Source organism: Phycodurus eques, chromosome 2 (genome assembly GCF_024500275.1).
Source record: "Phycodurus eques isolate BA_2022a chromosome 2, UOR_Pequ_1.1, whole genome shotgun sequence".
In the NCBI taxonomy this organism is placed as follows: domain Eukaryota; kingdom Metazoa; phylum Chordata; class Actinopteri; order Syngnathiformes; family Syngnathidae; genus Phycodurus; species Phycodurus eques.
Genome location: NC_084526.1, coordinates 35,739,557 through 35,766,973, shown reverse-complemented (window position 1 = coordinate 35,766,973; position 27,417 = coordinate 35,739,557). Strand labels below are relative to the sequence as shown.

At 42.3% G+C, this 27,417-nt stretch overlaps 1 protein-coding gene across 2 annotated transcripts; it reads right to left on the bottom strand.

Annotated features, from left to right (window-relative positions):
- Positions 1-39: 39 nt before the first annotated feature.
- golm2 (golgi membrane protein 2) lies at positions 40-24,032 on the bottom strand. Of its 2 annotated transcripts, XM_061670503.1 has the most exons (10): positions 22,996-24,032; positions 11,941-11,995; positions 11,714-11,816; positions 10,821-10,911; positions 10,530-10,641; positions 5,848-5,931; positions 5,357-5,635; positions 5,023-5,154; positions 2,861-3,028; positions 40-1,432 (listed from the first exon to the last, which is right to left on the bottom strand). In XM_061670503.1, the coding sequence occupies exons 1-10, from the start codon at positions 23,320-23,322 to the stop codon at positions 1,356-1,358; spliced, it is 1,428 nt and encodes a 475-aa protein (XP_061526487.1). In that variant the 5' UTR covers positions 23,323-24,032; the 3' UTR covers positions 40-1,355. The 2 variants fall into 2 exon arrangements, with proteins under 2 accessions (XP_061526487.1, XP_061526488.1); XM_061670504.1 differs by lacking the exon at positions 2,861-3,028 and having other exon boundaries at positions 55-1,432.
- Positions 24,033-27,417: the final 3,385 nt, after the last annotated feature.

Sequence of the window (27,417 nt, the reverse complement as noted above, 5' to 3'; positions counted from 1 at the left end):
AAGATGAATGCATTTTGATATTTTTTTTTTCAACATTTACTGTCAAATCAACACCTGCATGTTTTGACTAAAACATATCCCCAAATTCACAAATTACATGAAACATACTACCTGTACAGAAAAAAAGGTATCAGTTCATATGCACTGTGCTACCACTGTACATTAGAGGTGCACATGACACTTTATTCAGGACGCTAAGGCCACATAATAGGACTGTTTTTGTCCAAATTTTGCCCCTTCCCGACCAAGGATGACAAATGTCACACAGTTTTTTTTTTTTTACACGATTATCCTATAAAATTATCCTGTGGTCTGAGGAGTGAATTTGTAGCTAATCAAGAAGCGAGCCGAGTGTGGAACAAGGAAACGGCCATAAATAAAATGTCCTACCCGATGTTGTATTTTGTGTAAGTGGGTTCACCAAACGGCAAGACGCATTTTCAAGTGTTATTAGCATCACCACCATTCGACAACACAAGCCTTTGGTCCCTTCGGCAACAATCAAGAAACATCGGCACAATATATCCGGTTTTGTTTCTTCCTTGTTTTGTTAGATCATGTTTAATCACGCAAGATTTCTGTCTTGGGAGACTAGATTTGAGATTGGTGGTGGAAGAGAATCTTTATGTGTGTGGTGGTGTGTTTTAAGATTATCTGAGCAGACCACACACACACACACACACACACACACACAAACACACACACGCACAGACAATACAACCAAAACTTAAATGCCTGATTTTTGGTCTGCATGTGCGTGTGTGTGTGTGTGCCTGCAATCGATGAAAAGGCATGATTATCATCATGAATCTAACATTCATGAATACTATCATTTAGAAGAGGATGATGGCCACTTCTTGTGTTCACAAAAAATGATTTAATAGACCCTAAGCAAAGTCCTTGGCATTTCAAACACTTTCCTACTGTTGTAAACCTAAAACAGAAATGGCATCCTTTGCAAGTGTCCAAAAATTGGGGTGAAGAGTCCAAATGCCCGATTAAACTCTTTGAGAAACATGTCAGCACAGCATCCAGAACAAAACATTTCAGTTGATGTGTCAACTAGGCTATTTTAGACTACTCAGCTATGAACTGAGACACAACAGTAAAAGTTGTCAATGTACAGACCACTTACTGTATATTGTCCTAGCCTAACTGCATTACCAAATAACATAACTGATTATACTGTTCCATGTTTTGGGTTGTATTGTTGGGAAATATTATTCAAATTCTGTAATAATTGTTTGTAGACGTGGTCCATGACACTAAGGATGCAAGCTGTGAATTCTGAATCATACTGATGTCCAAAGAAGGTCAGTATGTTTTGATGAGATTTCACTGTACAAAATTCACATTCAGAGAATGTCGATAGCTTGATGTCGCTTTCCATAATCCACAGCCCGATCTCCCTGCATGTCTCGATCGTCATCGTCTGGAACAAAAGGGCAAAAGAAAGAGTTGTTTGAGTATGCATTACTGTATACGAAAACACTCCGATATTTTAATTATATTAGATTTCATATACGGCATGGTGGACGACTGGTTAGAGCGTCAGCCTCACAGTTCTGAGGACCAGGGTTCAATCCCCGGTCCCGCCTGTGTGGAGTTTGCATGTTCTCCCCGTGCCTGCGTGGGTTTTCTCCGGGCACTCCTGTTTCCTCCCACATCCCAAAAACATGCATTAATTGTAGACTCTAAATTGCCCGTAGGTGTGAATGTGAGTGTGAATGGTTGTTTGTTTGTATGTGCCTTGCGATTGGCTGGCAACCAGTTCAGGGTGTACCCCGCCTCCTGCCCGATGATAGCTGGGATAGGCTCCAGCACGCCCGCGACCCTAGTGAGGAGAAGCGGCTCAGGAAATGGATGGGTGGATAGATTTCATATGGACGGAACGCTGGACAACTGGTTAGCACATCTGCCTCACAGTTCTGAGGACCGGGGTTCAAATCCCGGCCCCGCCTGTGTGGAGTTTACATCTTCTCCCCGTGGCTGCATGGGTTTTCTCTGGGCACTCCGGTTTCCTCCCATAAGACTCTGAATTGCCCTTTGGTGTAAATGTGTGCGCGAATGGTTGTTTGTTTATATGTGCCCTGCGATTGGCTGGCAACCAGTTCAGGGTGTACCCCGCCTCTCTCGTGAAGATAGCTGGGATAGGCTCCAGCAAGCCCGCGACCCTAGTGAGGATAAAGCGCTATAGAAAATGGATGGATGGATGGATAGATTTCATATGGGGAAAAAATAAATGTCAAATCAGTCAGCATGTAAAGTACAGTATATAAAATCAAATCATAAATCAATCATAACCACAGGCAATGGATCAAATTTGGTTGCATCCAAACAAAACATTCAGTAAGGCAACAAATTAAAACCAAATATGACCCCCAAGAATGAGAATGGGTGTGATATTCAATGTTTCAAGGAGAACACACACATTATCAAACACAAGTGAGCTATTTTTATCTAGATGTGGGTCAGCTCAGACAGGTGTGTTAGCTAAAAATGAAGCACAGGCAGGAGATGGCGATTGAATCACATTCACAGAACCCCGAGTTCCTTGGTCTGGTTTCCTCAGTCGAAGAGAATGTGTGTGTTTATATGATTACTGTGCCTTTCATTTTACTCATTTAGAAATGCATACATTGCAGGTCTTCTTTGAGCCCAGAAATATGATGTTATACACATCTGCTTGATGATGGATTCAAGGACCAAACTCATGGCAATGTGAGCTATTCTACTCACAAACTGCTGGGGAAAATGCTGGAGGGAGGGTTGGCAGCAAAGAGGAGGGGAGTGAGGGCGGCAAGTGAGGAATGGTGAATACACATCTGGACAAGCAGTCCAGCCCCCCGGCCTGGCTCACCTTGAACGTCTTCCTCCCCACCATCACCATCCTCTTCCTCATTGTAGGCCAGCTCAGCCTGCTTGTCAGCTTCATACTCACCCACATTGCCATCGTCCCCATTGTAGTCCGCTAGCTTAGAGCCATGTTGCGGATCTACTGGGGACTCGATCTCGTCAAAGAATCGGCCTGCAGGAGGCAGAGAAGGGGGCCTCATCAGGAAGGGAGAAATGAAGGCAACCGAAGGGATAGTAGGAGTGGTTGAAATACTGTACAGTAAATGCTTGAAGGCTTGAGGGATGAAGTGGAAAGAGGAGGAGAATGAACAAATAGTGGTTGATGAAAGAAGTGTTATAAAGCATTACAGTGACCGGTTTGTCTAACTTGAGATCTGCATTTGTTCAATGCAGCCCCACTGAATTAAATACGGCATTATGTATGTTTACTTGACTTTTGTGTTTGCAGCTATTCAGTGAAGGCTGGTGCAGAACAGAATGCTGCTTTGATTGTATCGGCTGTAAAATGGGGTGCAATTCTTTATTTGAAATTATATTACCGTAATTTCTCGTGTATAATGGGCATCACCCCCGCCCCCCCAAAAAATTGCCAAAAGTCAATAGTGTGTATTATACATAGGTATAGGTGCAAATCGGAAAAAACGTTCACATTTTATAAATGTATGCTGCCATCGAGTGGTTATGAAAAAGCTGTACACTTTCATTACAATATGACAGGGGTACGTATGACTGCATATATGTACAGTTCTGCTCATAAGTTTACATACGCTGGCAGAAATATTGTTTTTTCAAAATATGACTGACTGAACAACAACCATCACTAACAAAAAAAAACCTAACAAAATACAGATAATTTATATTTTGATCATATGGGTAGAAGCAAAATCATGATTGTAAAAATGCATTATACATAGGTTGAAGGGTTTTCCAGAATTTTGGTCAACTTTGGGGGTGCGTATTATACATGGGTGCGCATTATACACGAGAAATTACGGTAGGTCAGATTGTTAGTATAAGTCCAAGAGGTGCTGAATTAATTCTGATGGATAATTTAATTTACATATATAGACATGTAAGTAGTAGAACGCCATCGTGTTTTACTTGCATGCATTCTAGTGACAGAAAAGTAATGCAGCGCCAAAGGCTTTAAATGGGCCTTTTTTACCCATGGTAGTATAAAACGTGATCATGTACGGCATGTTGTAGTTCTGGATATTGAGGATATAAACATGTCACATGTGAGCTGTAATATATTTTTTAGTTAAATTACTTAATTACATTCAATCAATAACTATCCTTTATTGTCTATGTGAACATGCCAGTGAGGAGTGTAAAACTCAGGAAGTAGCGAGACAGGCAGTATTTGGAGCTACATAAGCTACCTAAACCAAAATTGGAAATTGGATGGAAATATAAAAAGATTAGATGCAGAAGAATGGTGGGAAAAACATCGATGGGATGTGAATACAGGGTTTTAAGCAGAGTTCCAGACGAGATATTGACAGTTGAGGCAGGCAAGTACTATCAAAACAGGAAAGAGGAGGGAACTGGTTGCAGAGCAGAAGCCAGGTAGTAGGAAAGGATCTTCTGGGAAGTGCCATGTGTCTTCTCTTCAAAACCTGTGCCCCCAGTCTGATCCTTAAGGCTGAAGGGCTGGGCAGCAGGGCTAATAATAATCCCCACTATGACTTTGAATCCATGAATCCATCATGATGATGGACAATTCAAAAAAAATAAAAGAAAAAAAGTTTCCTTCATTTTCTTAGATGAATGTCCACCTACATAATATGTAACCCAATTGGAAATAAACTACAGGTTCTAAGCTAGAGTAAGAGTAGATTACTATAGATTCCTTAATGTCATGCTTAAACAAGTGATTTATTAATGTAACCACCACAAAACAGACAATCTGAATACTTGATCAGGACTGTCCAGAAAAATCAGACGACAGTCTTGTACTCGTACTACAGAGGAGTAAAGTATACTCAGATAGCAATGAGCAGTTCTTTTTGTATTTGCACACCTGACACAACATAGCTTTGTTCTCTGCTGCTGCCCGAACAATAATAGCTGTGCCACAATCCAACAATCACGTTGCACTTGCAAGGTTATCTTACAGCTTTGGTTCAAAATTTAATAAATAGGTGTGTCTTTGGCCATACTCACTTTGGTGATGGTGGAGTGCCCCTGCTGGGACTTGGTCTTTGCGGTGTGTTTGGATAGTGTTGGGTGCCTTGGCAGGGTTGGCAGGGAATGGAATCCCCTTTAAGCGTTCATCTGTACCTTTGACATCTGGAGCTGACAAGAAAAATAAATAGATTTTCATCATGTGACAAAGTTGCAGAAACTACTCAAACGTGTAAAAAATGTTTTCCCAATAAGTGCACATGATGACATATACTTTTTTAAGTGACATCTTTAAAGCAGTAGAGAATCTATACCTTAAAAAAACAAATGATAGTAATCATCATCAATCGAATGGTTGAAGAAAGGATTTTACCCTGAAGTTGTCTTTGCTGTTCCCCCAGTTCATCTGCTTTGATATCAGACTTGTTGTCTTCTTCAAATACTACTGGTTTGTCTGCCAGTTTGATGACACCTGGAGCGGCAATCACAGCTGCCTGGCCTTCCCCTCTATCCTGCTGGAGCTGGGGCTGGTCAAGAGATAAGCCCTGTACCCCAGGGCCATCAGCTGCCCCAACACCGGGTCCAGCACCAGCCCCCACAACCACATCAGGGGCTTCATCACGGATCTGAGTGATGGCTGGCTTCTTCAGTTCTGTCGAAAAATGGTGAGGCCAAGTGAGAAATAGCATCTAAGAACATGGTAGGAAGAAATTTTAAAGAGCCTGCATGCCCACACTGTGCAGCAAGAGAGCACCTCTGTGTTCCCATCTATCCATTCAGACCTACTTAAAATGTAGGCTGTGTTCTGTAATTTTAACATTGAGAGAATATCTCCATATGCCACCCAACTAGTGCATTACTTACCAAACTGCACTTCATCAAGTTTCCCCACCTCGCTGTCTTCAATACCAGGCATGCCAGCGTCACTGCCCGGCTTACCCATTACATCTGTCAGACAATAGGGGGGGGGGGGGGGTAAAAAAAAAAAAACAGTTTTGTAAATACAGCCAAAATGAACCGTAAATTTTGGACAACATAATCAAGCGGGACACAGGAGACGATGCTGTGTTAAACCTCAAACAAACCCTCTCTCACAAATCGGCTTTGCTCTGAAAGCCTGGTTATTGTGAAATGCATTCTACAGCACACAAAGGAGTAATGTACAGGCAAAATGTTTGGACACACGTTCCCATTATACACACATGCAAACACCAAAAGTATGAAAAAAAAAAAATATTGTAGGATCTGGGGCGGGATCCCCCTGGTCACCGCAGAGAAGTATGTTTGATTTTAACATAAATTAAGCAATCTGGAAGACTCTGAAGAGTACAATAAGGCAAAAAAAAATTATATTATTATTTACACCGCTCAAGTACATGTTGAATTAAAATTAAATTTGCCTCATTTTTTGCTTTTTTGTTCTGGCTTCCAACTTGAGGCAGGCCCATCTCCACATGCACCTGATGCCTGCTTCAAGATGTGCCACATGAATAGCATCCTCCTCTTTAAAAACTCTCACTCTGTAAAATAATTGACTAAAATCATTGTCTGTTTTACTTCATTTTCACTATTACCAATTTCAAAGTGTAATCCCAAATGCATCCTCCAGGAAAATATTAAGTACAATATTTTTTCTGTTTTTATTGTCCATTTCTGAATTTGAAGTTAGTTCATTCTGTGTTGTGACATAATCCCTAGCATCGCTCCGTCGCATTATATTTTTCATATTAACATCTGTAAACTAATTAGATAATTGTAGGCACGTTTCTTAATTAATACAAAATGTACTAGCGGCTCAACTCTTGTCGCCGATGTAACGTGTGCTTCGCGGTTCCGCTGGGACCACAACCAGGGCCACGACCCGCAGCCCCTCAACGCGAAAATACAAAAGACCAGTGCAAAAAATACGACACTGGCTGATCTGATGAGCAAAAATGTTGCTTAAACGTAAGAGTAACAATAGAGGATGTCCGCTCCAGAGGTGGGTAGAGTAGCCAAATATTGTCCTCAAGTAAGAGTAGTTAGTTAATAATACAATAACAATAACTACAATAATGTGACTCAAGTAAAAGTAGTCCTCCAAAAATTACTTAAGAGCAAAAAATACACAGTGAAATAATTACTCAAGTACTGAGTAAATAGTGAGTAACTTTTTTTTTTTAAGCACAGCATGAACATCAATATAAAAAATAAAATAAACTAAAATGTGAATGTGCAAATTCTGACCTTGCTGTGTGTGGACAGTCAAAACAACATCTGCATTTTACTGCACAGTGTTTTCTAAAGTTACAAGTGAGATGAAATATCCACAATTGGGCAGAGAGTGCCAGACAAATACTACAATACATATGTAAACAAGTGTCATGCGCCGTTGCCTTCAATGGTAAAACCGAGCTTCCCAAAATGGTGGCCACTTAGGCACGACGATTAGCTGGGCTGGCTTATCTAGTGCTAATACCTATGCCCAGGAAGCCCAATAGAAGACGTGTGAGGTCATGAGCGTTTCTTGTGTCGTTTGATTGGTGAGCTAGACTTAAATGTCACTCACGCTTAAATTAGATTGGTGCAAACAGCGCCCAATGCAGAAGTCAAAGTCGTAGTCTTGCGACTAAATTGTCACGGTTAGGGTTTTTGAAGGCAAGACAAAAACGTGGAGGACCCAAGTTCAGGGAAGCAGGGAGGCAAGGCAGGAGTGCAGGAATCTCAAAAATGATATTTCATTTCCGAAAAAAGACAAATAAGGGACATGGAAAAAGCAAACTAAACAAAGTGCCACAAATGATAACCAAAGTAACGAAGAAACACTTGAATAAACCTAAAACTGGAAACAAGACATGACGAGGGAAATAACTGAGCGACAACTGGCGACTATGATGTCGGTGGAACCCACAACCTCCGGGTTGGGAGACGGCCTGAGCCATGCCGCCCCATGAGCCCTGTTGATTTTACGTTTCAATGATCAGCAACTTGTAGTGACTCTATGTAAATTGGGAATTAAGCAAGAGAGAACGGACCTTACCAGGAGGTTAGATTTACTGTATGCAACGGGGATGTTATAGTGCATCACAAATTCATCTTGCTAAGCTTCAAACTATAATAGGATTGTGGATAGTACCCCGAAAAATGATTGGACCAATCAATGTTGTTTGTCGAGACAGAGGCAGCAGCTATGGTAGATGAGAAAGTGACAGCAACCTTTTTTAATAAACAAGGATGCCCACCCTCAAATACATCAGCATTGATGACGCAATTGCAGTAGTTCAGCGAACTCCCCCAAAAATTTTTCCATTAAAAATAAATAAAAATGCCGTTTCACAATATCACCCTACCTCCATCACATTAATAGGGATCTCGTTTGTGTGCGTCCCACGTCTGAGACAAACAAAAATTAGCACGGACGCATGAAGCACATTCATTCTGCATCTGTCGACTCATGGTTTAAGACCCGCCCTACGAATGTCTGTGTGTGTGAGTGCATGTGTATGTGTGTGTGTGTGTTGGTGAAAAGCTTCTACACACAGTGAATCAAAAGTATGAATCCTTGGTGCTAGCCAATCAGAGGCCGAGTGGGAAGGGTTATCATTCCATACAATGGACACGGAAGTTACTGTATTTCTAGACTCGATACATTTTCATTGTTGTGGTAACACCCGCCGCGCCGCTCACAACGCAGCAAGCCGCTGGCAGAACGGCCTTTGCTCCATAGATGCACACAACTGGGACAAAGGGAAAGTTAACTGTATATTACATTCGCTATCCTGCGAGCTAACAAGCTAGCAAGCTAAGGGCTGGAGCTAAAAAGCTCACTCGACCCCAGCAACATCGTTTAAAACGTCAGCACTTGGAGTTGTGTGTGTGTGTTCCCCACATAACACACACACACACACACGTGAAAGTTAACTGTTCATAAACAATAAGCACAGCGGCACACGTTATCAATATTCAGGCTTTAGTTGACTTCAGCCACCTCATTTTCAGCATCATTGGATTGACAGGTGAAGGTCTCACATCACAGTCCAGCAGCTCGAGGGTGGGCCTTACTTTATATTTCATACTTTATTTAACCAGGTAAAAGCTTATTGAGAGATAAAATCTCTTTTTTAAAGCCAAGAGGCAGCAGAAATTATACAGGAAGCAGAAATTATCCAGTACATAATGACAGTCATACAATAAATAAAAATAAAGAGTAAAAAATACTAGTGATATTAAATGTTTGGCATCTGATTTAAAAACAGTGAAAAAGCCCAAATGCTTTCAAGTACATTTTTTTTTTTTAAATCATTCAAATTTGGCAGGCTTGAAGAAATTTCTTTGGGTCTCTTTAGTGGGTTAATGACTCTATACCCATGTGCCAAATGTTGAATAACTGTTTAAGTGCAGTTTTTACAAACAGAGCTGGAGGCTAATTTATTTATATTTTTTTATCTAAGATATTTTATTTATTGCTCTACATTACAATGCCAATGCTCAATGTTCTTTAGAATTGAAAGTTAATTGTTCTTAAAAAAGATGTACTTGGATTATTATGCTCTATATTATCACTATATCAGTGGCATAAATAAACAATACTATCGTTTATCGTGATAGTTTTTGGGAAAATATATCATCCTAAAAGATTTGCTATCGTGGCAGGCTGAAACATAATATATTGAGAAAGAGCAATGGGAAACACAAAAATATTGTACAAATACAAATCTGCAATATAGGAGGACTGCGAAGCAACAACCGTCATATAGCAGAGGATTACTATATCTGTACTCCGTGAGGGTAAGTATCAGGGACTCATTGTTCCAGGGCTGGGGCTCATTGTTTCCAGACGTGCATCCTTGGACTCACATAGTCTCAAGTATAAAATGATCTATGCATATAACAGAGCAGGAATCTAAATATTTTGCCTTGACAGCTTGTTACCTGGGGTACTAACATGCCTACTATGCATCTGAGTTGAGCATAATGTCTCATATTTTGGCGATTTAGACCTCTATTAAGAGACTCTCTAACATGGACATATTATAAAAGTGTCAATTTCATTTTACACCTTTGTTTTGTTATACCGGTGTACAGAAAAGGCCCCTCCGACAGCTACTTCCGTTTGACCAAGTTTTGTATCAGCTTTATCCATATTTGGCTAAGACTGCCCCCTTTTCTCTGATTGGTTGCCTGCGTGTAGACGATCCACTTGTGAGAGCACGCATGCTTGTTATACTGACAGCGTTGGCTCGGGAGCGGAGAAGTATGCGAAAATCTTCGCCAGTGACGCTGATAAACTCGAGAAATTCAAATGATCTGATTTCAGGCCTCTTGGCAGAAAAATGTCTAGAACTCAGGAATGTGTGGACGATTTTAATTACTATTTCACATGTTTGCTGAGGCGCCACAGAGCCAATATAACATCCCAAATACTCGAAAAAGTTAGTGTGATAAAATATAGCACCTTTAATGTTTGTTAAATACCTTTGAGATTTATTTTTTGTTAAATGTCTGCCATTTTCCAAATTGTTCCTATGGGCTCTTTCCTAGATATAAAGTGTACGTGGCATCAGTACCTTTTAAATCTGGACTGTCATGATGGTGAGTTGCCACTGTACGGTGCTCTTCAGCCAGAGTTCCCTCAGCATGTCCTCCAGCCACTGGACCCTTTTGGCCATCAATTGCATTCTAAAAAGTTGCCAAAAAAGTGCACATTATGAATGAAAACACAAGTTTAATAAACAATGAAAGTACAATAAAATCATGTTATACTGTGCAATATACAGTCAAGACAGATGTCAGGGTACAGATTGTTTCATTCACTATGAAATAAAGACAAACAAGATAGTATATGAGCAAATACTAACCAGTCTAAGCTTTACAGCTTTATCTTCTAGATTCTTCTTTGATTCTTCATACTCAATTTTTAACTGTGCAATCTGACGTCCACACTGTAAACTGGTGAATACACAAAACACACAAGTGTCAATCAAAAATGATAAATTACTATAAATAACAGCAATGAATAAAACCTAAAACAGATTAAGTAGGTTATAATTTTTAAAGATGCCATCAAAAATCTGCGATTGGCTGGCAACCAGTTCAGGGTGTACCCCGCCTCCTGCCCGAAGATAGCTGGAATAGGCTCCAGCACGCCCGCGAACCTAGTGAAGCGGCTCAGAAAAGGGATGGATGGATGCCATCAAAAATTGCAATTCTCATAAATTGAGTATTATAGTGGTGACAGTGGAGGGTTAACCCTAACCCGAACACTGCAGCATCATTGCTTTTCACTCTCAAAATGACACAAATAGTGAGGGGGATTCATATACATCCATTCATCCATTTACTTCACTGCTTATCCTCACTAGGGTCACGGGCGTGTTGGAGCCTATCCCAGCTATCTCCGGGCGACAGGCAGGGTACACCCTGAATCGGTTGCCAGCCAATCGCAGGACACATATAAACAAACAATCATTCGCGCTCACATTCATACCTACGGGCAATTTAGAGTTCCCAATTAACCTACCGTGCATGTTTTTGGGATCTGGGAGGAAACCGGAGTGCCCGGAGAAAACCCACCCAGGCATGGGGAGAACATGCAAACTCCACACAGGCGGCGGCCGGGATTTGGTCCACAGAACTGTGAGGCAGATGTGCTAACCAGCCGTCCGCCGTGCCGGGATTCATATAGAGTTAATTCATTGTATATATTAAATTTATCAAACAACGCAGAAAGTATTGCAAAAAATTACCATACCTTTCATATTCCAGCTTTCTCTCCAAGGTGGTTGTATTCTTTTTAACATCTCTCAGATGATCTTCCTGTTTCATAAACTCCTGCTTCAAATCATTCAGTTGCTCTATTTGCCCACACGCACGCACACAAGTTTTATTTATTAATTCATAGTATCTGGTACTAAGCGTTATTTAGGACTTCTGTTAGGTAAGTTTGATTTTAACATTTGTTAGTCAAGCATGTCTTACCTTTCAGCATCTGGATTTCTGTAATTTGGGCTGTGAGGTCACCCTGCAGCTTAACCTAAACACACAGGAACAAAAAGTTAGGTTTATTTTATTCCATATTTTTATTATCATCTACTTATCTTTTTTATTTTATTTTATGTATGTGCTTTACCTAGTACAGCTTGAATGTCACCTCTGGGGATCAAGAAAATATCTTAAGTCTTGACAATCGGTTAATTTACAAGCCGATTATTATTCTTATCAAGTGAAGTTCAAGCCAGAAAACAGGGGCTACAGTTTGTCTTGTTTGTTTTGTGTGCGTCCCCCCCAACCCCCACCCCTCCCCCAACTCACCCAAGGCTATGTGAACCATGTTGGACTTCAGCGGAATTCCCTCTCCCTCTACATTGAAACACTGAATTATATGATACAGTATAATACATTATACAAGCACATCTTTCACCAAGTGTGCTTTTTTTTTGGGGGGGGGGGGGGGGGGGGACTTTCTAGTTATTCTGTTGTATTATGCAAGCTTCCGGTTATCATCAGTAACTGGCAGGTTATTATCACATAACTATAACACCTCTACATTGTGCGCCATTTGCCTGTGCGTGACTGAGTGCCGTTGACTTTTTTGCCTGTGGATTAATTCTAGTCATTCTGTTTATTTCTATGATTCAAAGTGCCAGTTGTGATTTATGGCAAGACGTTTGCGCATTTTAAAAAATATCCTACTAACGCACTAAATTGCACTAGTAGAATGACTGTCGTAATAAAGTTCCCCCCACTATAGTTCTGTGCACTACTTAACTGACTGGACACACTAGTGACTATAAAATTCTACTAGTTAATATCTAGTGCTTCACTAGTAGTACTAATAGTGCACAGAGGTCAACTAGTGCCGTTTTGCCTCACTAGTAACATGTAGGACCGTAATTTCTCGTGTATAATGGGCATTTTCCCCCCAAAAAAATTCTCAAAAGTCAATAATGCACATTATATATAGGTGTAGGGGAAAATGGAAAAAAAACTTTCACATTTTATAAATGTATGCCATCTCGAGGTTATGAAAAAGCTGTACACTTTCATTCCAAAATGTCACCTCCACCTAGAGGTTATGAGAAAGGTGCAGCCTACACTTTCATTCCAATATGATAGGTTACGTATGAATGCATATATGTACAGCTGTGCTCATAAGTTGACCCTGGCAGAATTTGTGATTTTTTATTTTTTTTTATAAATATGACTGACGACTGAAGAACAACCATCATTAATTTCTTCATGGTTATGTTTTTTTTTTTTAATAATAATGCTTTTCTGAAATGCTTGACAGTTTAATTTGAATCCCATTAAAATAAAATGAAATGTGTTTCGCCTGGCCCTTCATGTTTTCTTTAAAGAATTGTACCCATCTTACAAATTCTGCCTGGGTAATCAAACATGTGAGCACAACTGTTTTCTCTCATTTACTAAATAAATGTAGGGCCGTTAATTTCAAAATAAGAACAAGAAAATATAAAGTATTATGTGTTCAAATGAAGTTCTTAACTTCAGAAATTATTCTGAATTCAAGCAGAAAAAAAACTATTCTGAAGTTAAGCAAAAAAACCCTAACAAAATACTAATACTTCATGTTTTGATCATATGGGTAGAAGCAAAATCATGCATTGTAAAAATGCATTATACATAGGTAGAAGGGTTTTCCCAGAATTCTGAGGTCAACTTTGTCAACTAAGGTCAACTCCTTATGCATGAGAAATTACGGTAATTCTTCTAGTGCCCCCTAGTCGTTCTACTAGTGCGCAGAAATGTCATACAGGAGTGGAAAAAAAGTCACTCGTAAGACTCATTCTGTTAGAGGAAAAACACAAACCAATAAAAAATTGTACTTTCTCATAACTGCTTTTCTATAACATCTACTTACTAAAATAAGATTTAAAATAATACATAATTGCACCCAGGTGGCACGGTGGCCGACTGGTTAGAGCGTCAGCCTCACAGTTCTGAGGACCCGGGTTCAATCCCCGGCCCCGCCTGTGTGGAGTTTGCATGTTCTCCCCGTGCCTGCGTGGGTTTTCTCCGGGCACTCCGGTTTCCTCCCACATCCCAAAAACATGCATTAATTGGAGACTCTAAATTGCCCGTAGGCATGACTGTGAGTGTGAATGGTTGTTTGTTTCCATGTGCCCTGCGATTGGCTGGCAACCAGTTCAGGGTGTACCCCGCCTCCTGCCCGATGACAGCTGGGATAGGCTCCAGCACGCCCGCGACCCTAGTGAGGAGAAGCGGCTCAAAAAAAAAAAAAAAAATGGATGGATGGATAATTGCACCCAGACTTATCCAAATCTTCCAGATTCTCTCATACAAGCACCTCAATCTCAATTATTCAATCTGTTTCATTGCATAACAATTAGATCTCCACCTTGTTGTCACCTTAGCAATCCTAATACATTCATGTACTATATGGACAGAAAACTAAGAGGGAAGATGGATTAAAGAAAGCGTACAGACAAGCTTGTGAGCAAAACAGTCTCCTGAGCAAAACTTCATCATGTTACACACTCGCAGGTGGTTAACCACCTTCCTCTGGGCTGAATTGGGCTGTATAACATACCGTAATAAAAGTGTTCCTCAAAGAAAGTTCCAAGGCTGCTAAGGTTTCAAAGAATATAGAAAACTTTTTTTTTTTCATTTGTCAACAGCCCAAGTTTGTGTCAACAGGTTTGGGCTGTAGACAATTATTTTAATTTTCATTTAATATTATTAACATTTCGAAAGATAATTGAGGGAAAGTCCTCATTTTCAAAAATGTCGAGAGGACATACAGTGCCGTGAAAAAGTATTGGCCCCTTCTCAAATTCTGATACTTTTGCATAGTTTCCACTCTGTTTAAGATCAAACAAATACAATACCAGACAAATATATCCCAAGTGAACTTAAAATGATGTTTGTAAATGGTGTAAAATAAAAAAAGTTACCTGGCCCTGTGTGAAAAAGTAATGGCCCCCTAAACCTAATAACTGGTTGGGCCATCCTCAGCAGCAACAACTGAAAACAAGCGTTTTCAATAACTGTCAATGAGTCTTTCACATCGCTGTGGAGATATTTTGGCCCACTCTTGCAGAATTGTTTGAATTCAGCAAAAATGGAGGGTTTTCGAGCATGAATGGCGTTTGTTAAGGTCATGCCACTGCATTTCAATCGGATTCAAGTCTGGAGTTTGACGAGGCCACTCCAAAACCTTCAATTTTTTTTTAAGCTATTCAGAAGTTGACTTTCTGGCATGTTTTGGATCGCGCTTCAGCTTGAGGTCACCAACTGACGGATGAACATTCTTCTTCAGGATTTTCTGTACTCTGCGTCTTTTTGCACAATTCTCCCCAAAAAATAAAATACATTTTTTTTTTTTTATTGTACCGGCATTACCAGATAACTAGCAACCCTTTATTGCTCAGTGCCTTTTTTTCCCTCAATGTCTTTATGCCTCAAAATGTTGTCTGTTGTCGTACAAGAGCGGCTCCAACTACCGGAGACAAATCCGTTGTGTATTTTTGGACATACTTGGCAAATAAAGATTATTCTGATTCTGAAAAGAGCAGAATTCATGGTTCCATCAATCACAGTAAGTTGTCCAAGTCCATAAGGAGAAAAGCAGCCATCACACTAGACCATCACACTATCACTACCATGTTTCTTTGCTCTTTTTGGTCAGCAGTGGTTTTCGCCTTGGAACTCTGCCATGGATGCCATTTTTTCCCCCCAGTCTCTTCCTTATTGTTGTGTCATGAACACTGACCTTAACTGAGGCAAGGGAGGCATGCAGTTCTTTAGAAGTTGTCCTGAGTTCCTTTTTGGCCTCCTCGATGAGTCATTGCTGTTCTCTTGGAGTGATCTTTGTAGGCCGGGCACTCCTGGGAAGGTTCACCACTGTTCCATGTTTTCTCCATGTGAGGATAATGGCTCACCCAATGGTTCGCTGGAATCCTAAAGCTTTAGAAATGGCTTTTGTAACCCTTTCTAAACTGATAGATGTCAATTACTTAATTTCTCAGCTTGTTTTAGATATTTTGTCTGACTTGATTTTGATGGGACAGATTCTGTTGAGCTGATTTCTTGATTGAACAGGTCTGGAGGTAATCAGGCTTGGGTGTGAGCAGTGAAAATTAACCAAAAATTGTGATGAGCCACAATTAATTCATGATTTAACAAGGGGGATAATTACTTTATCACACAAGAGACAGGTTTTTTCCCCCTTTCCTTAATAAATTAAATCACCATTTAAAAACCTTCGAAAACCCCACGTGACAGAATGAACCGACCTAAACAGGACCTAGTGGGAAGAACATGGCGTCACCCTGCACGCCACCAGTCTGCCTCCCAGCCCCCTCAGCCTGCCAACCATAACTACCCTGCTCCACTAAGCCCTATCTTACTCTAGCCCTGTCTTCTCCGTCCTTCTCACCTGTGTCCCCCACTATTCTTAGTTATTCCCCATGCCCTACAATTTTACCTTCACATTGTTTTTTTAGAGTCTGTTTTTTTCTGATTCTGACACAGATTTAGATTTTTCCGATTCCTTCCCTAGTTTTTCCCGTCCTAGTCAGTTTTGGTCACGTCTCCCCATTTCCAACCCCGGCGAGTCCAAGCCCGAGTCCTTTTCCTCTGAGCTTTACTTGGGCACCCGTTTAGCCATTTATCCGGGACCGCCGTGTGGTGGCCAACGGAGGCACCCAAGTAGAGGTCATATTTCGTCGTCCTGATTTTTGTCCCCCTGTTCCCAAATTGGTGACAACCAGTTCAGCAGCAGAGTGTGAAGCGGCTGGGATGAGAATCAGCACCTTCAAATGTGAGACCATGGTCCTCAGTCAGAAAAGGGTGGCGTGCCCTCTCCAGGTCGGGGATGAGATCCTGCCCCAAGTGGAGGAGTTCAAGTATCTTGGGGTCTTGTTCATGAGTGAGGGAAGAATGGAACGAAAGATCGACAGGCGGATCGGTGCAGCAGCGTCTGCAGTGGATGCGGACTTTGTATTGGTCTGTTGTGGTAAAGAAGGAGCTAAGCCGAAAGGCGAAGCTCTCAATTTACCGGTCGATCTACGTTCTTACCCTCACCTATGGTCACGAGCTGTGGGTCGTGACCGAAAGAACGAGATCCCGGATACAAGCGGCCGAAATGAGTTTCCTCCGCAGGGTGTCCGGGCTCTCCCTTAGAGATAGGGTGAGAAGCTCGGTCATCCGGGAGGATCTCAGAGTAGAGTCACTGCTCCTCCACATCGAGAGCAGCCAGATGAGGTGGCTGGGGCATCTGATTCGGATGCCTCACTGGTGAGGTGTTCCGGGCATGTCCCAATGGGAGGAGACCCAGGACACGCTGGAGAGACTACGTCCTTCGGCTGGCCTGGGAACGCCTCGGGATCCCCCCGGAAGAGCTGGATGAAGTGGCTGGGGAGAGGGACGTCTGGGCGTCCCTGCTAAAGCTACTGCCCCGTGACCCGACCCGGATAAGCGGTAGAAAATGGATGAATGGATAGATGGATGGATGTTCCCAAATCACTTAAATGTTCACCAGTTCCCACACCTTGTTCCACGCCTCCAAGTAAGTCACGTCCATCCAAACGTGCCCCCAAACCACCTCGTTACGTACCACACGTTTTTTCTCGTTTACCTTCCAGAGTCCCTGTCCACTCTGCCCCTCTCGTACACTCTACTCCCAAATCACAATGGCGGCAGGCTGAGGAAGCAACTGCAGAACCCGCCCCGGCTCCTCGGCAGCTGCGCCAGGCTCCCGACCCAGCTCCTTGGCAGCTGCGCCAGGCTCCCGTTCCGGCTCCGCCGGTGATCGTCCAGTGACCGCCTCCCGTTCCGGCGGCCTCCTCCCGTTCCGGTGCCGCTCGTCCAGCGGCCGCCTCCTGTTCCGGCGCCGCTCATCCAGCGGCCGCCGCCCGACCCTGCTCCGGCGGCGCTCGTACAGCGGCCGCCTCCCGACCTGGCTCCGGCGGCGCTCGTCCAGAGGGGCGCTCGTCCAGCGGCTGCCTCCCGACCCAGCTCCGGCGGCGCTCGTCCAGCGGCCGCCTCCCAACCCGGCTGCGGCGGAGATCGTCCAGCGGCCGCCTCCCGACCCGGCTCCGGCGGAGCTCGTCCAGCGGCTGCCGCCCGACCCAGCCCCGGCGGCGGTCCTCCAGCAGTCGCCGCCCGACCCTGCCCCAACGGCGCTCCTCCAGCGGCCGCAACAAGACCCTATTGCCTGGCCCTTGCATTACCATTGGGTTTGGCACCATGGCCGTCCGCCTGAATGGCCCTGTAAAGACCCTGGTGCTTGACGTCCTGGACGACGACCTGAACCGCTCAGCCAAGCACCTCACCTCGGGTGGCCTGTACAGCCACCAAACTGACCTGAGGGGTGGACTCTGAACCCTCCTCCAGGCACCCTTGCACCCACCCTGGATTGGTGACTTTTTAGTTGTAACTTTTGGGGAACGTCTGGGATCCGTTCCTTCAGAGGGGGGTACTGTCATGGTGTGTGTTTTGGTTTGGGTTGTGTTTAGTTTTGTTCCATGTTTTCCTGTGTTCCATGTTTGTTGTGTGCTCATTCAGTTATTGTGTCCACCTGTTGTCATCAACCTTCTGCCAGCTCTCTCCAGCCACTTGTGTCTTGTCCAGGTGTTCCTCTTTGTCTCGTCAATCTGTTTGTATTTAGTTCCCTGATTTCTTTCAGTTCTGGTCAGTTCATTGTCATTGCAGTATGTCATTGTCAGGTGTCATTGTCCCTGTCTGTTCCACGTCTTTCTCATCAGTCATGTTTTGTTTCCATTTTTGGTTTATTCAAGTGTTTCTTTGGTTATCTGTTGTGGGACTTTGTTTAATTTGCTTTATCCATGTTCCCACACTCCTGCTTACAGACTCTTGGTTTTCATTTCAACTCAAACTATGTGAAAAGAAATTGGACCTTAGGCAAGGTAACTCATTAAGCATCTTGATGGAAAGGTCAAATGACATAAGTTTCCGCTATAAATATGTTACAAGCCAGTAATGCATGTTCTGAGTGGAAAAAAAAGCTCTGTCATTAAATGTGTCATAACCTAGGGTCGTTTATATTCAATAGCTCTGTGCAATTATTTGTTGTGTTTGAAATGGCATCAAAGTTTTTACTTTTAAAAGATGAGATCGCTTGTCAACACAGTTTTGACTCTGAACACATTTCCAATGTTGTAACTGTGTACACATGCCGACTGGAACTTAACATGCCACCATACACATTACCTTGAAGCCAAATTATAATAACAGAAAATTTGAAAGTATGGGACTCTCATATATATATATATATATATATAGATATAGATAGTACGTTCATCTTCCATATTGTGTGACTGCAACATGATACGTGTTTGACAGGTGAAATTGAAACAAACGGAAGAAAACAAGGAAATAAATGGTGAATTCAATAAGAGAAAAGGAAAGGAGAAAGGCATCGTTTAGGCACGGCGTAAATATGGCGGCTCCTGACGGAGCTCATATGCGACGGAGATCTTGTTTTTAACTACTTATACTGTGAGTTGTTTAATATGACAGGAAAAGCTCAGGAGTTGGTTGACATGATGATTAGGAGAAAGGTTGATACATTGTGTGTCCAGGAGAGCAGGTGGAAAGGCAGTCAGGCTAGGTGTAGATGGGAAGCGAAATGGAGCAGGGGTTATTTTCAAGGAAGAGTTACCCGAGAATGTCATGGAGTTGAAAAGAGTATCAGATCGAGTGATGAGGCTGAAACCTGAAATTGAGGGTGTTATATTAAGCCATGCAAACACCAAAGGCACGAAAAACGTGACCCACAAAAAAAAACATTTTAACCGGGGTCTGGGGGAATCCCCCGAGCATATAACATAAATTATGCAATCTGGAAGGCTCTGAAGAGTACAATAAGGCAAAATAAACACATTTTCTTCACGCAAAAAACATTTATTTACACCGCTCAAGTATCGTTATTTCTCGTGTATAATGCGCATTTGAAGAATTGACTAAAATCAGTCTGTTTCACTTCACTTTTCACTAATACCAACTTCAAACGCTAATAACAAATGCATCCTCCAAGAAAATATTAAGTACAATATTTTTCTGTTTTTATTGGCCATTTCTGAATTTAAAGTTAGTTCATTCTGTGTTGTGACAGTCCTTAACAGCGCTCTGTCGCTTAATACATTTAACATTAACATCAGTAAACTAATTAGATAATTAAAGCCGCGTTTCCTAATCAATACAAAATGTACTAGCGAATCAGCTCTTGTCTCCGATGTTACGTGTGCTTCGCAGTTCCACTTGGGACCACAACCACGGCCGGGACCGGCACCACCGCAACGCAAAAATACAAAAGACCAGCGCAACAAATACGACACTGGCTGATCTGATGAGCAAAAATGGTGCTTAAACGTAAGAGTAGCAAGAGAGGATGTCCGCTCCAGAGGTGGCTGGCGTAGCCAAACATTGTCCTCAAGTAAGAGTACTGTTACTTGACAATAATGTGACTCAAGTAAATAGTAGTTCTCCCAAAAATGACTTGAGTAAGAGTAAAAAAAGTATGCAGTGAAATTATTACTCAAGTACTGAGTAAATGGTGAGTAACTTCTGATATATATATATTTTTTTTAATCACAGCATGAACATCAATTAAAAAAAAAATTAAAAAATGTGAATGTACAAAATCTGATGTTGCTCTGAGTGTGTATATTCACTGTCAAAACTACAACAACACATCTGCAATTTATTGCACGGTGTTTTCTAAAGTTCTAAGTGAGATGAAATATCCACGTTTGAGCAGACAGTGCCAGACAAATACTACAATACATGAAAGCTGTTGTTTTTGTTCGTTTAAATGTAAACAGGACAAGTTGCGCGCCGTTGCCATCATGGTAACGACGACCTTCACAACATGGGCGCCACGTACGCACGACGATCAGCGGGGCAGGGTTATCTAGTGTGAATATCTATGTCCGGGAACCCAATGGAAGCCGTGTGAAGTCATGTGACTTTCTTGTGTCATTTCATTGGTGAACTAGATTTAAACGTCACTCGCGCTTAAATTGAATGACGCAAAGAGCGCCCGATGCGGAAGTAAGTCGTGGGCACAGTCCACAGGCGGAACCTCAGGCTGCATATTAGTCCGCTGTGGCGTAATATTCACTATTACATCTGTGTGTTGATGATGGATGTGTGGAATGGCTCTAGCTGCCAGCGTTCAAAGAGTACAAAACAGCCTATGACATCAGCGATGGCGACCCCCCCCAGGAAAAACTCCTCGGATCTATACGATTTACGTAAATGGCCTAGTTTGAGTTCAAAACTGCGAATTTCGCCGAAAGGCGACTGATTTGCAGGTATGTATATTAGCTTGCGAGCTAGCGGGCTAGTGAACACGGCAAGCAGGTTTCCCTTTTTCCCCTGAAGTGTCTCTGTTGTGTGGTCTACGCGCTGCACAAGGCTGTGGAGTATTGGATGGAGCCAACGGCTAGTGCACAAGAAAATGATTTTCTAAAAGTAACATTTAACTACAAGTGTAAGTGGTTTGTCGTCTAAAATGGTTACCAATCACAGTAAAGTTGTTTTTCATATTAAAATTAAGGAGGACAGAGATCCAATCACAGCAAAGCTTATTTACATATCGACTATTAGGGATAAATCCAGACATTTTATCTGCCAGATGTTTTGGACCAACTAGAATAGCTTGAAAAAGAGCATCCAAGGCATTTCCAACCAAAATTATCTCGCAAACCCGATAAAAGAACATCAAAAAAATTTTTTTTTTTTTTTTAAATGGGTGTGGCACAGGGGCCTTAGTCCATAAAAAAGCCAAACAGATTAACTCTCTGAGCAGCACAAGTGTGAATAAAGTTTAGTTTGTTATAGTCATTTTGGAAATGTGACCAAATTTTGCAAAAAAATAATTTGTCATGAGACATTGCAAGGTACGTGGTACTTGAAACAACTGAGCTCATGGCTCAGTGAAAGGTGCCCCAACCTTTAACAAACTTATTACGACACCAACTAGGATGTCCATGTCTTTGTTTGTCCATCCGCCTGTATTTGTGAGTGAGGAATATTTACATGGATTTGGCATAGGTCTACCTAAGAATAGTAAATTTGTGATTACTTGCATATTGTCAAAAGTTGGAGTTATGTACTCCATAAGGCTAATCATTTGACTTTAAGGTGCCAACAAGTTTGCATGTTTCCAGAGTAAAAATAATATGTACAATAGCAGTACAGTTTTGATACACGCACACAATTGTACTCCTAAGGGTACAGTGAGTTACTCCACTGTCCACCCACAATATTTGATTTGTTATAAAAACGGTACACAAAATCATGTTACCTGGGAAATACCCCTACATAAACATCATATGATAAATACTTTATTCATACTGTGAAGGAAATAAAATATTAGAGTCATGACTATTGTAAAATTTAACATTATTACACTTTAGAAATTGTAGAAAAGGCCTAATATTATGCTGGGTTGATTGATTATATTTAAAAACAAGTCCATAAATATATAAAGAACAATAAGTTTAAGTTGATTCTTCATAAAATCAGTAAATACAGTGCATGAAAAAGTATTGTGCCCCTTCTCAAATTCTTGCTGCTGACCAGTTATTAGGTTTGGGGGGGCCATTACTTTTTCCACAGAGGGCCAGGTAACTTTGAATAGTTTTTTTTTTTCTTTTTCCCCTTAATAAATGAAATCACCATTTAAAAACTGCATTTTTAGTTCACTTGGGTTACATTTGTTTGATGATCTTAAACATTAAAGTGGGGAAACTACGCAAACATGTAAGAATTTGAGAAGGGGGCGAATACTTTTTCACAGCACTGTAGGTGCAATTATTTGTTGTTTTTTTTTTTTTTTTACACAATCCGCAATAAATTGGACTGGGTGGTCCAAAAACGTCAGTGTAAACACTCACAAACAGGCCTTCTGTGGAAATGGAAATTTGGACGAGGATAATGTTGAAATCAAGACTTTGGTGTAGAGTACTACTTGTACTACAGTGCTGAATGAAAAGGAGCACATGGCTCCAAGGGCCACAGTACCTTTTCGTCGGTGCACTTTTTGCCGAGCGCGTCTCGGGCCTGCAGTTTGCCCTCCATGACGCTGTAGTCTCCATCCTTCTTGTCCAGTTGCTTCCTGTGCGTGTCCACCTGCGCCATGAGCTCAGTGTTGCGCTTCTCTAGCCGGCTCCTCGCCGCGTCCGTGCGCTTCACCCGCGACTGCACCTCCAACAACTCATCCAGCAAGCGGCCGTGCTTGTTGGCTACGGTCCAGTAGTTGAACGCCAGTATGGCGATGACCGCCATGAGGAAGATGAGGATGAAGGACGGGAGGCGGCCTCCTCGTCGGTTTGCGCCGAAGCCGATCATGTCCGAACAAATTGAAACTGTCACTTCAGCTTTTAACCTTGCGGCTCAAAGAGACTATTGCCCCGCTGTGCGGCGCATCCGTGTACGTGACATGACGTGCGTATGCGGCAGCCGCTCAGAAACACAAACCACTCACGGTCAAGACTTCTCCCATCTCTCGCGCTTCACTCCCCGTCGTCTTCCTTCCGCATACTGGGCATCTTCCCCCACAGTCCGCCCAATGTCAGCCCAAGAAGGACGTGGCCTAGCCCAGCTGGCAGACTGCAATACTGCACAGCAGCCGAGACGTGGAAGCGGATCTCTGCACGGCTCCGTGGCAGGGGCGCGATGACGCGCAAACCCTACAGCGAGCTCGAACTCGATAGTCTTACCCTACCGTGAGTTCTTTTCCCCCAAATGCTCGACACCTTCCCGTCGGCCGACTCATTTACCGCGATTATCTTCGATTGACAATTAACGTTAGCTCCCCAAACGCTACTGCAGTCCGACTCCAGACAGCTTCTTCCTGAAGCTACAAACAATGAGTGGAAATGCGAATACAGTCGCCACCGAGTCCCCACCCCCCTACCGCTAAGCGCGAAGTTAATTTTCAACCCGAGCTAATACAAATCGTAAACAAACCTTCAGAATACGCGCTTTGTTTCCCCACCGCTGTCTTCTAACGTCGGATTTCTGGGCTGAGTCGAGTTAGCCGTAATCACCACAGCGCTCCCGCTAGTCAAAGCGGATATTGCTTTCAAAATAAAGGTCGAGGTTTCCGCAAGCCTGAGTTAGTTAGATGTTTCCTCTTTCTCGGTCATGGAAAGAAAATACGAACTTTCTCAAAAAATAGATTTTTTTTCCCTCAGGAAGTCACAAGGGGGGGGGGTCTACTCGTGTGTAAATATGTGCCAAAGCACATAAACCAGTACAAACCTTCTGTAAGAATGAACTCATTTGATGACAAAACTCATTATCAAATATTTCCTATTATGCTTTGAAAACCATTGCGGCATTTACACATTTTAACATTGTAAGACTCTGTTGTTTTATGGAATCAGATTTGTGCCAAAAACATTGACACGCAATGTTTTTAAATCGCAAACGCGTTGACGACTTTTGCGTTTGGGTTTATGTTTTTTTTTCACTTACGTTTTTTTTTGTTTTTTCCCCCCAACAATTTAGCAACTAAATACCGTTAGCTACACTGCTAATGTTAGCTACCATACTTACTCGTCTCTACTGTTTGCTATATGGCCACTGGCCACATTTCTTCATCAACTTATGATGATTACATTACTAAATAAAATTCAACACTTACAACCACTGCGGCTTAAATACGGAATTAGCATAAAAGGGAAGCACAAATCCTTAATAACTTGCTTGATTATATACAATATCTATTTTTAAAGTTAGCCAGGTTTTCCGTTTAAAAAAAGAAAATAATTACAGATAAAGACTGTTTTCCTTTCTATAACCTTAGGGTTTATTTGCATATTAAGTTTGTATTTAGATCAATTGTTTTCCCCTCTGGAAATAATTTAGTTTTGAAGGAACACAAGCATTAGGGTATATACAACCCCAATTCCAATGAACTTGGGACATTGTGTTAAACATAAATAAAAACAGAATACAATGATTTGCAAATCATGTTCAACCTATATTTAATTGAATACACTACAAAGACAAGATATTTATTGTTCAAACTGATAAACGTGATTGTTTTTAGCAAATAATCATTAACTTAGAATTTTATGGCTGCAACAACATTCCAAAAAAGCTGGGACAGGGTCATGTTTACCACTGTGTTACATCACGTTTTCTTTTAACAACATTCAATAAACGTTTGGGAACTGAGGACGGTGGAATTCTTTCCCATTCTTGCTTGATGTACAGCTTCAGCTGTCCAACAGTCCGGGGTCTCCGTTGTCGTATTTTACGCTTGATAATGCGCCACACATTTTCAATGGGAGACAGGTCTAGACTGGAGGCAGGCCAGTCTAGTACCCGCACTCTTTTTCGTAGTAAAAGAGCCACACTGTTGTAACACGTGCAGAATGTGGTTTGGCATTGTCATAAGCAGGGGCGTCCATGAAAAATACGTTGCTTGGATGGCAGCATATGTTTCTCCAAAATCTGTATGTACCTTTCAGCATGAATGGTGCCTTCACAGATGTGTAAGTTACCCATGCCATTGGCACTAACACAGCCCCATACCATCACAGATGCTGGCTTTTGAACTTTGCATCCATAACAGTCCGGATGGTTCTTTTCCTCTTTGGCCGGGAGGACGCGACGTCCACAATTTCCAAAAACAATTTGATGTGGACTCGTCGCACCACAGAACAGTTTTCCACTTTGCATCAGTCCATCTTAGATGAGCTCGGCCCAGAGAAGCCGGCGGCATTTCTGGGTGTTGTTGATAAATGGATTTTGCTTTGCAAAGTAGAGTTTCATGTTGCACTTACGGATGTAGTGCAGAACTGTATTTACTGACATTGGTTTTCTGAAGTGTTCCTGAGTCCACGTGATGATATCCTTTACACATTGATGTCAGTTTTTGATACAGTGCCGCCTGAAGGATCGAAGGTCACAGGCATTCAATGTTGGTTTTCGGCCTTGCTGCTTACATGCAGTGATTTCTCCAGATTCTCTGAACCTTTTGATGATATTATGGACCGTAGATGATGAAATCCCTAAATGCCTTGCAATTGTACGTTGAGGAGCATTGTGCTTAAACTGTTCGACTCAGAAGCCGAGAAAGTACATCCTCTGCAGAGCCTTATTGAAGATTTAGTTGCTGTTCGTCTCTCACTTCAGCTCCTGAGAGACTGTAATTCCCAGGAACCTGGAGGTCTGGGAAGCTGGACAGCGTGATGGGCAGCTGTGGCGAAGGATGCCTCCTGACGTCCACCATGATTTCTACAGTCTTGAACGTGTTCAGCTCCAGGTTGTGTCAGCCGCCCCACGGCTCCAGCCACTCCACTTACTGGCGATACGCAGACTCGTCAGTGTTTTTGATGAGGCCGATGACTGTGGTGTCGTCTGCAAACTTCAGGAGTTTGACTGCCTGGTGCGTTGAGGTGCAGTCGTTCCTTGGGGCGCCCCAGTCCTGGTGGTGCGTGTAGATGAGATGGTGTCCCCCAGCCTCACCTGCTGCGACCTGCCCGCCAGGAAGCTGTAAATCCACTGGCAGATAGCAGGGAATATGCTGAGCTGGACAAGCTTCAGGAGGAGGAGTTCAGGGATGATGGTGTTGAACACGGAGCTGAAGTCTACGAACAGGATCCTCGCGTAGGTCCCTGGGCTGTCGAGGTGTTCTAGGATGAAGTGCAGTCCGATGTTGACTGCGTCATCCGCAGACCAGTAGGCAGACTGCAGGGGGGCTAGCAGAGCACCTGTGATGCTCTTGAGGTGGTCCAGCACGAGGCGTTCAAAGGACTTCATGACCACAGATGTCAGGTGACAGGCCTGTAGTCTAGAGGTTTGAGTCCCCTACAATTAGAAGTTCAGGACATCATAAGTGGCTCTGATGATGAAGCTTATCTTATTGAACTCCATGTTCCATAGCGCACTCCACGTGATCTTCCTCCTCTACGCCGTCCCATTTCATCCAGTGGCCTTATATGGCGTGTAGACATGGGGCGGTATCAGATTCTGATGGTATGATAACCTTGAGCAAAAATATCGCAGTATCATGGAACTGTTATTAAATTACAGCTCTAAAAAAGCTGTTATTTTGGGAAATAAAAACATTTTTGTTCATTTAAACAAAATATATATTTGGTACATTAATAAACATGTCCCATGTTAAGTTTAAATGAATACATCTTAACACTTAGTGAATCAAAATGTCTGATTAGTGGTGACCTATTTTTAGAACAGACCCTTGGGGTACCCATGTGGTCCTTGGGCGTTACCTGGTGCTTGCAGGCACCATGTTGGTGAGCCTCCTACATAGTGCTACAAGAAAAATATAAAATACATAAATATATTAACAATTAACCTGAAACTATTTTGGACTGAATTTTGCTGCTATACCACAGTCATTGTAAAAAAAACAAAAACATTTGACTTTTTTTTGTTTTTTTTTCAAAATTTGTCAATAAAATTGAA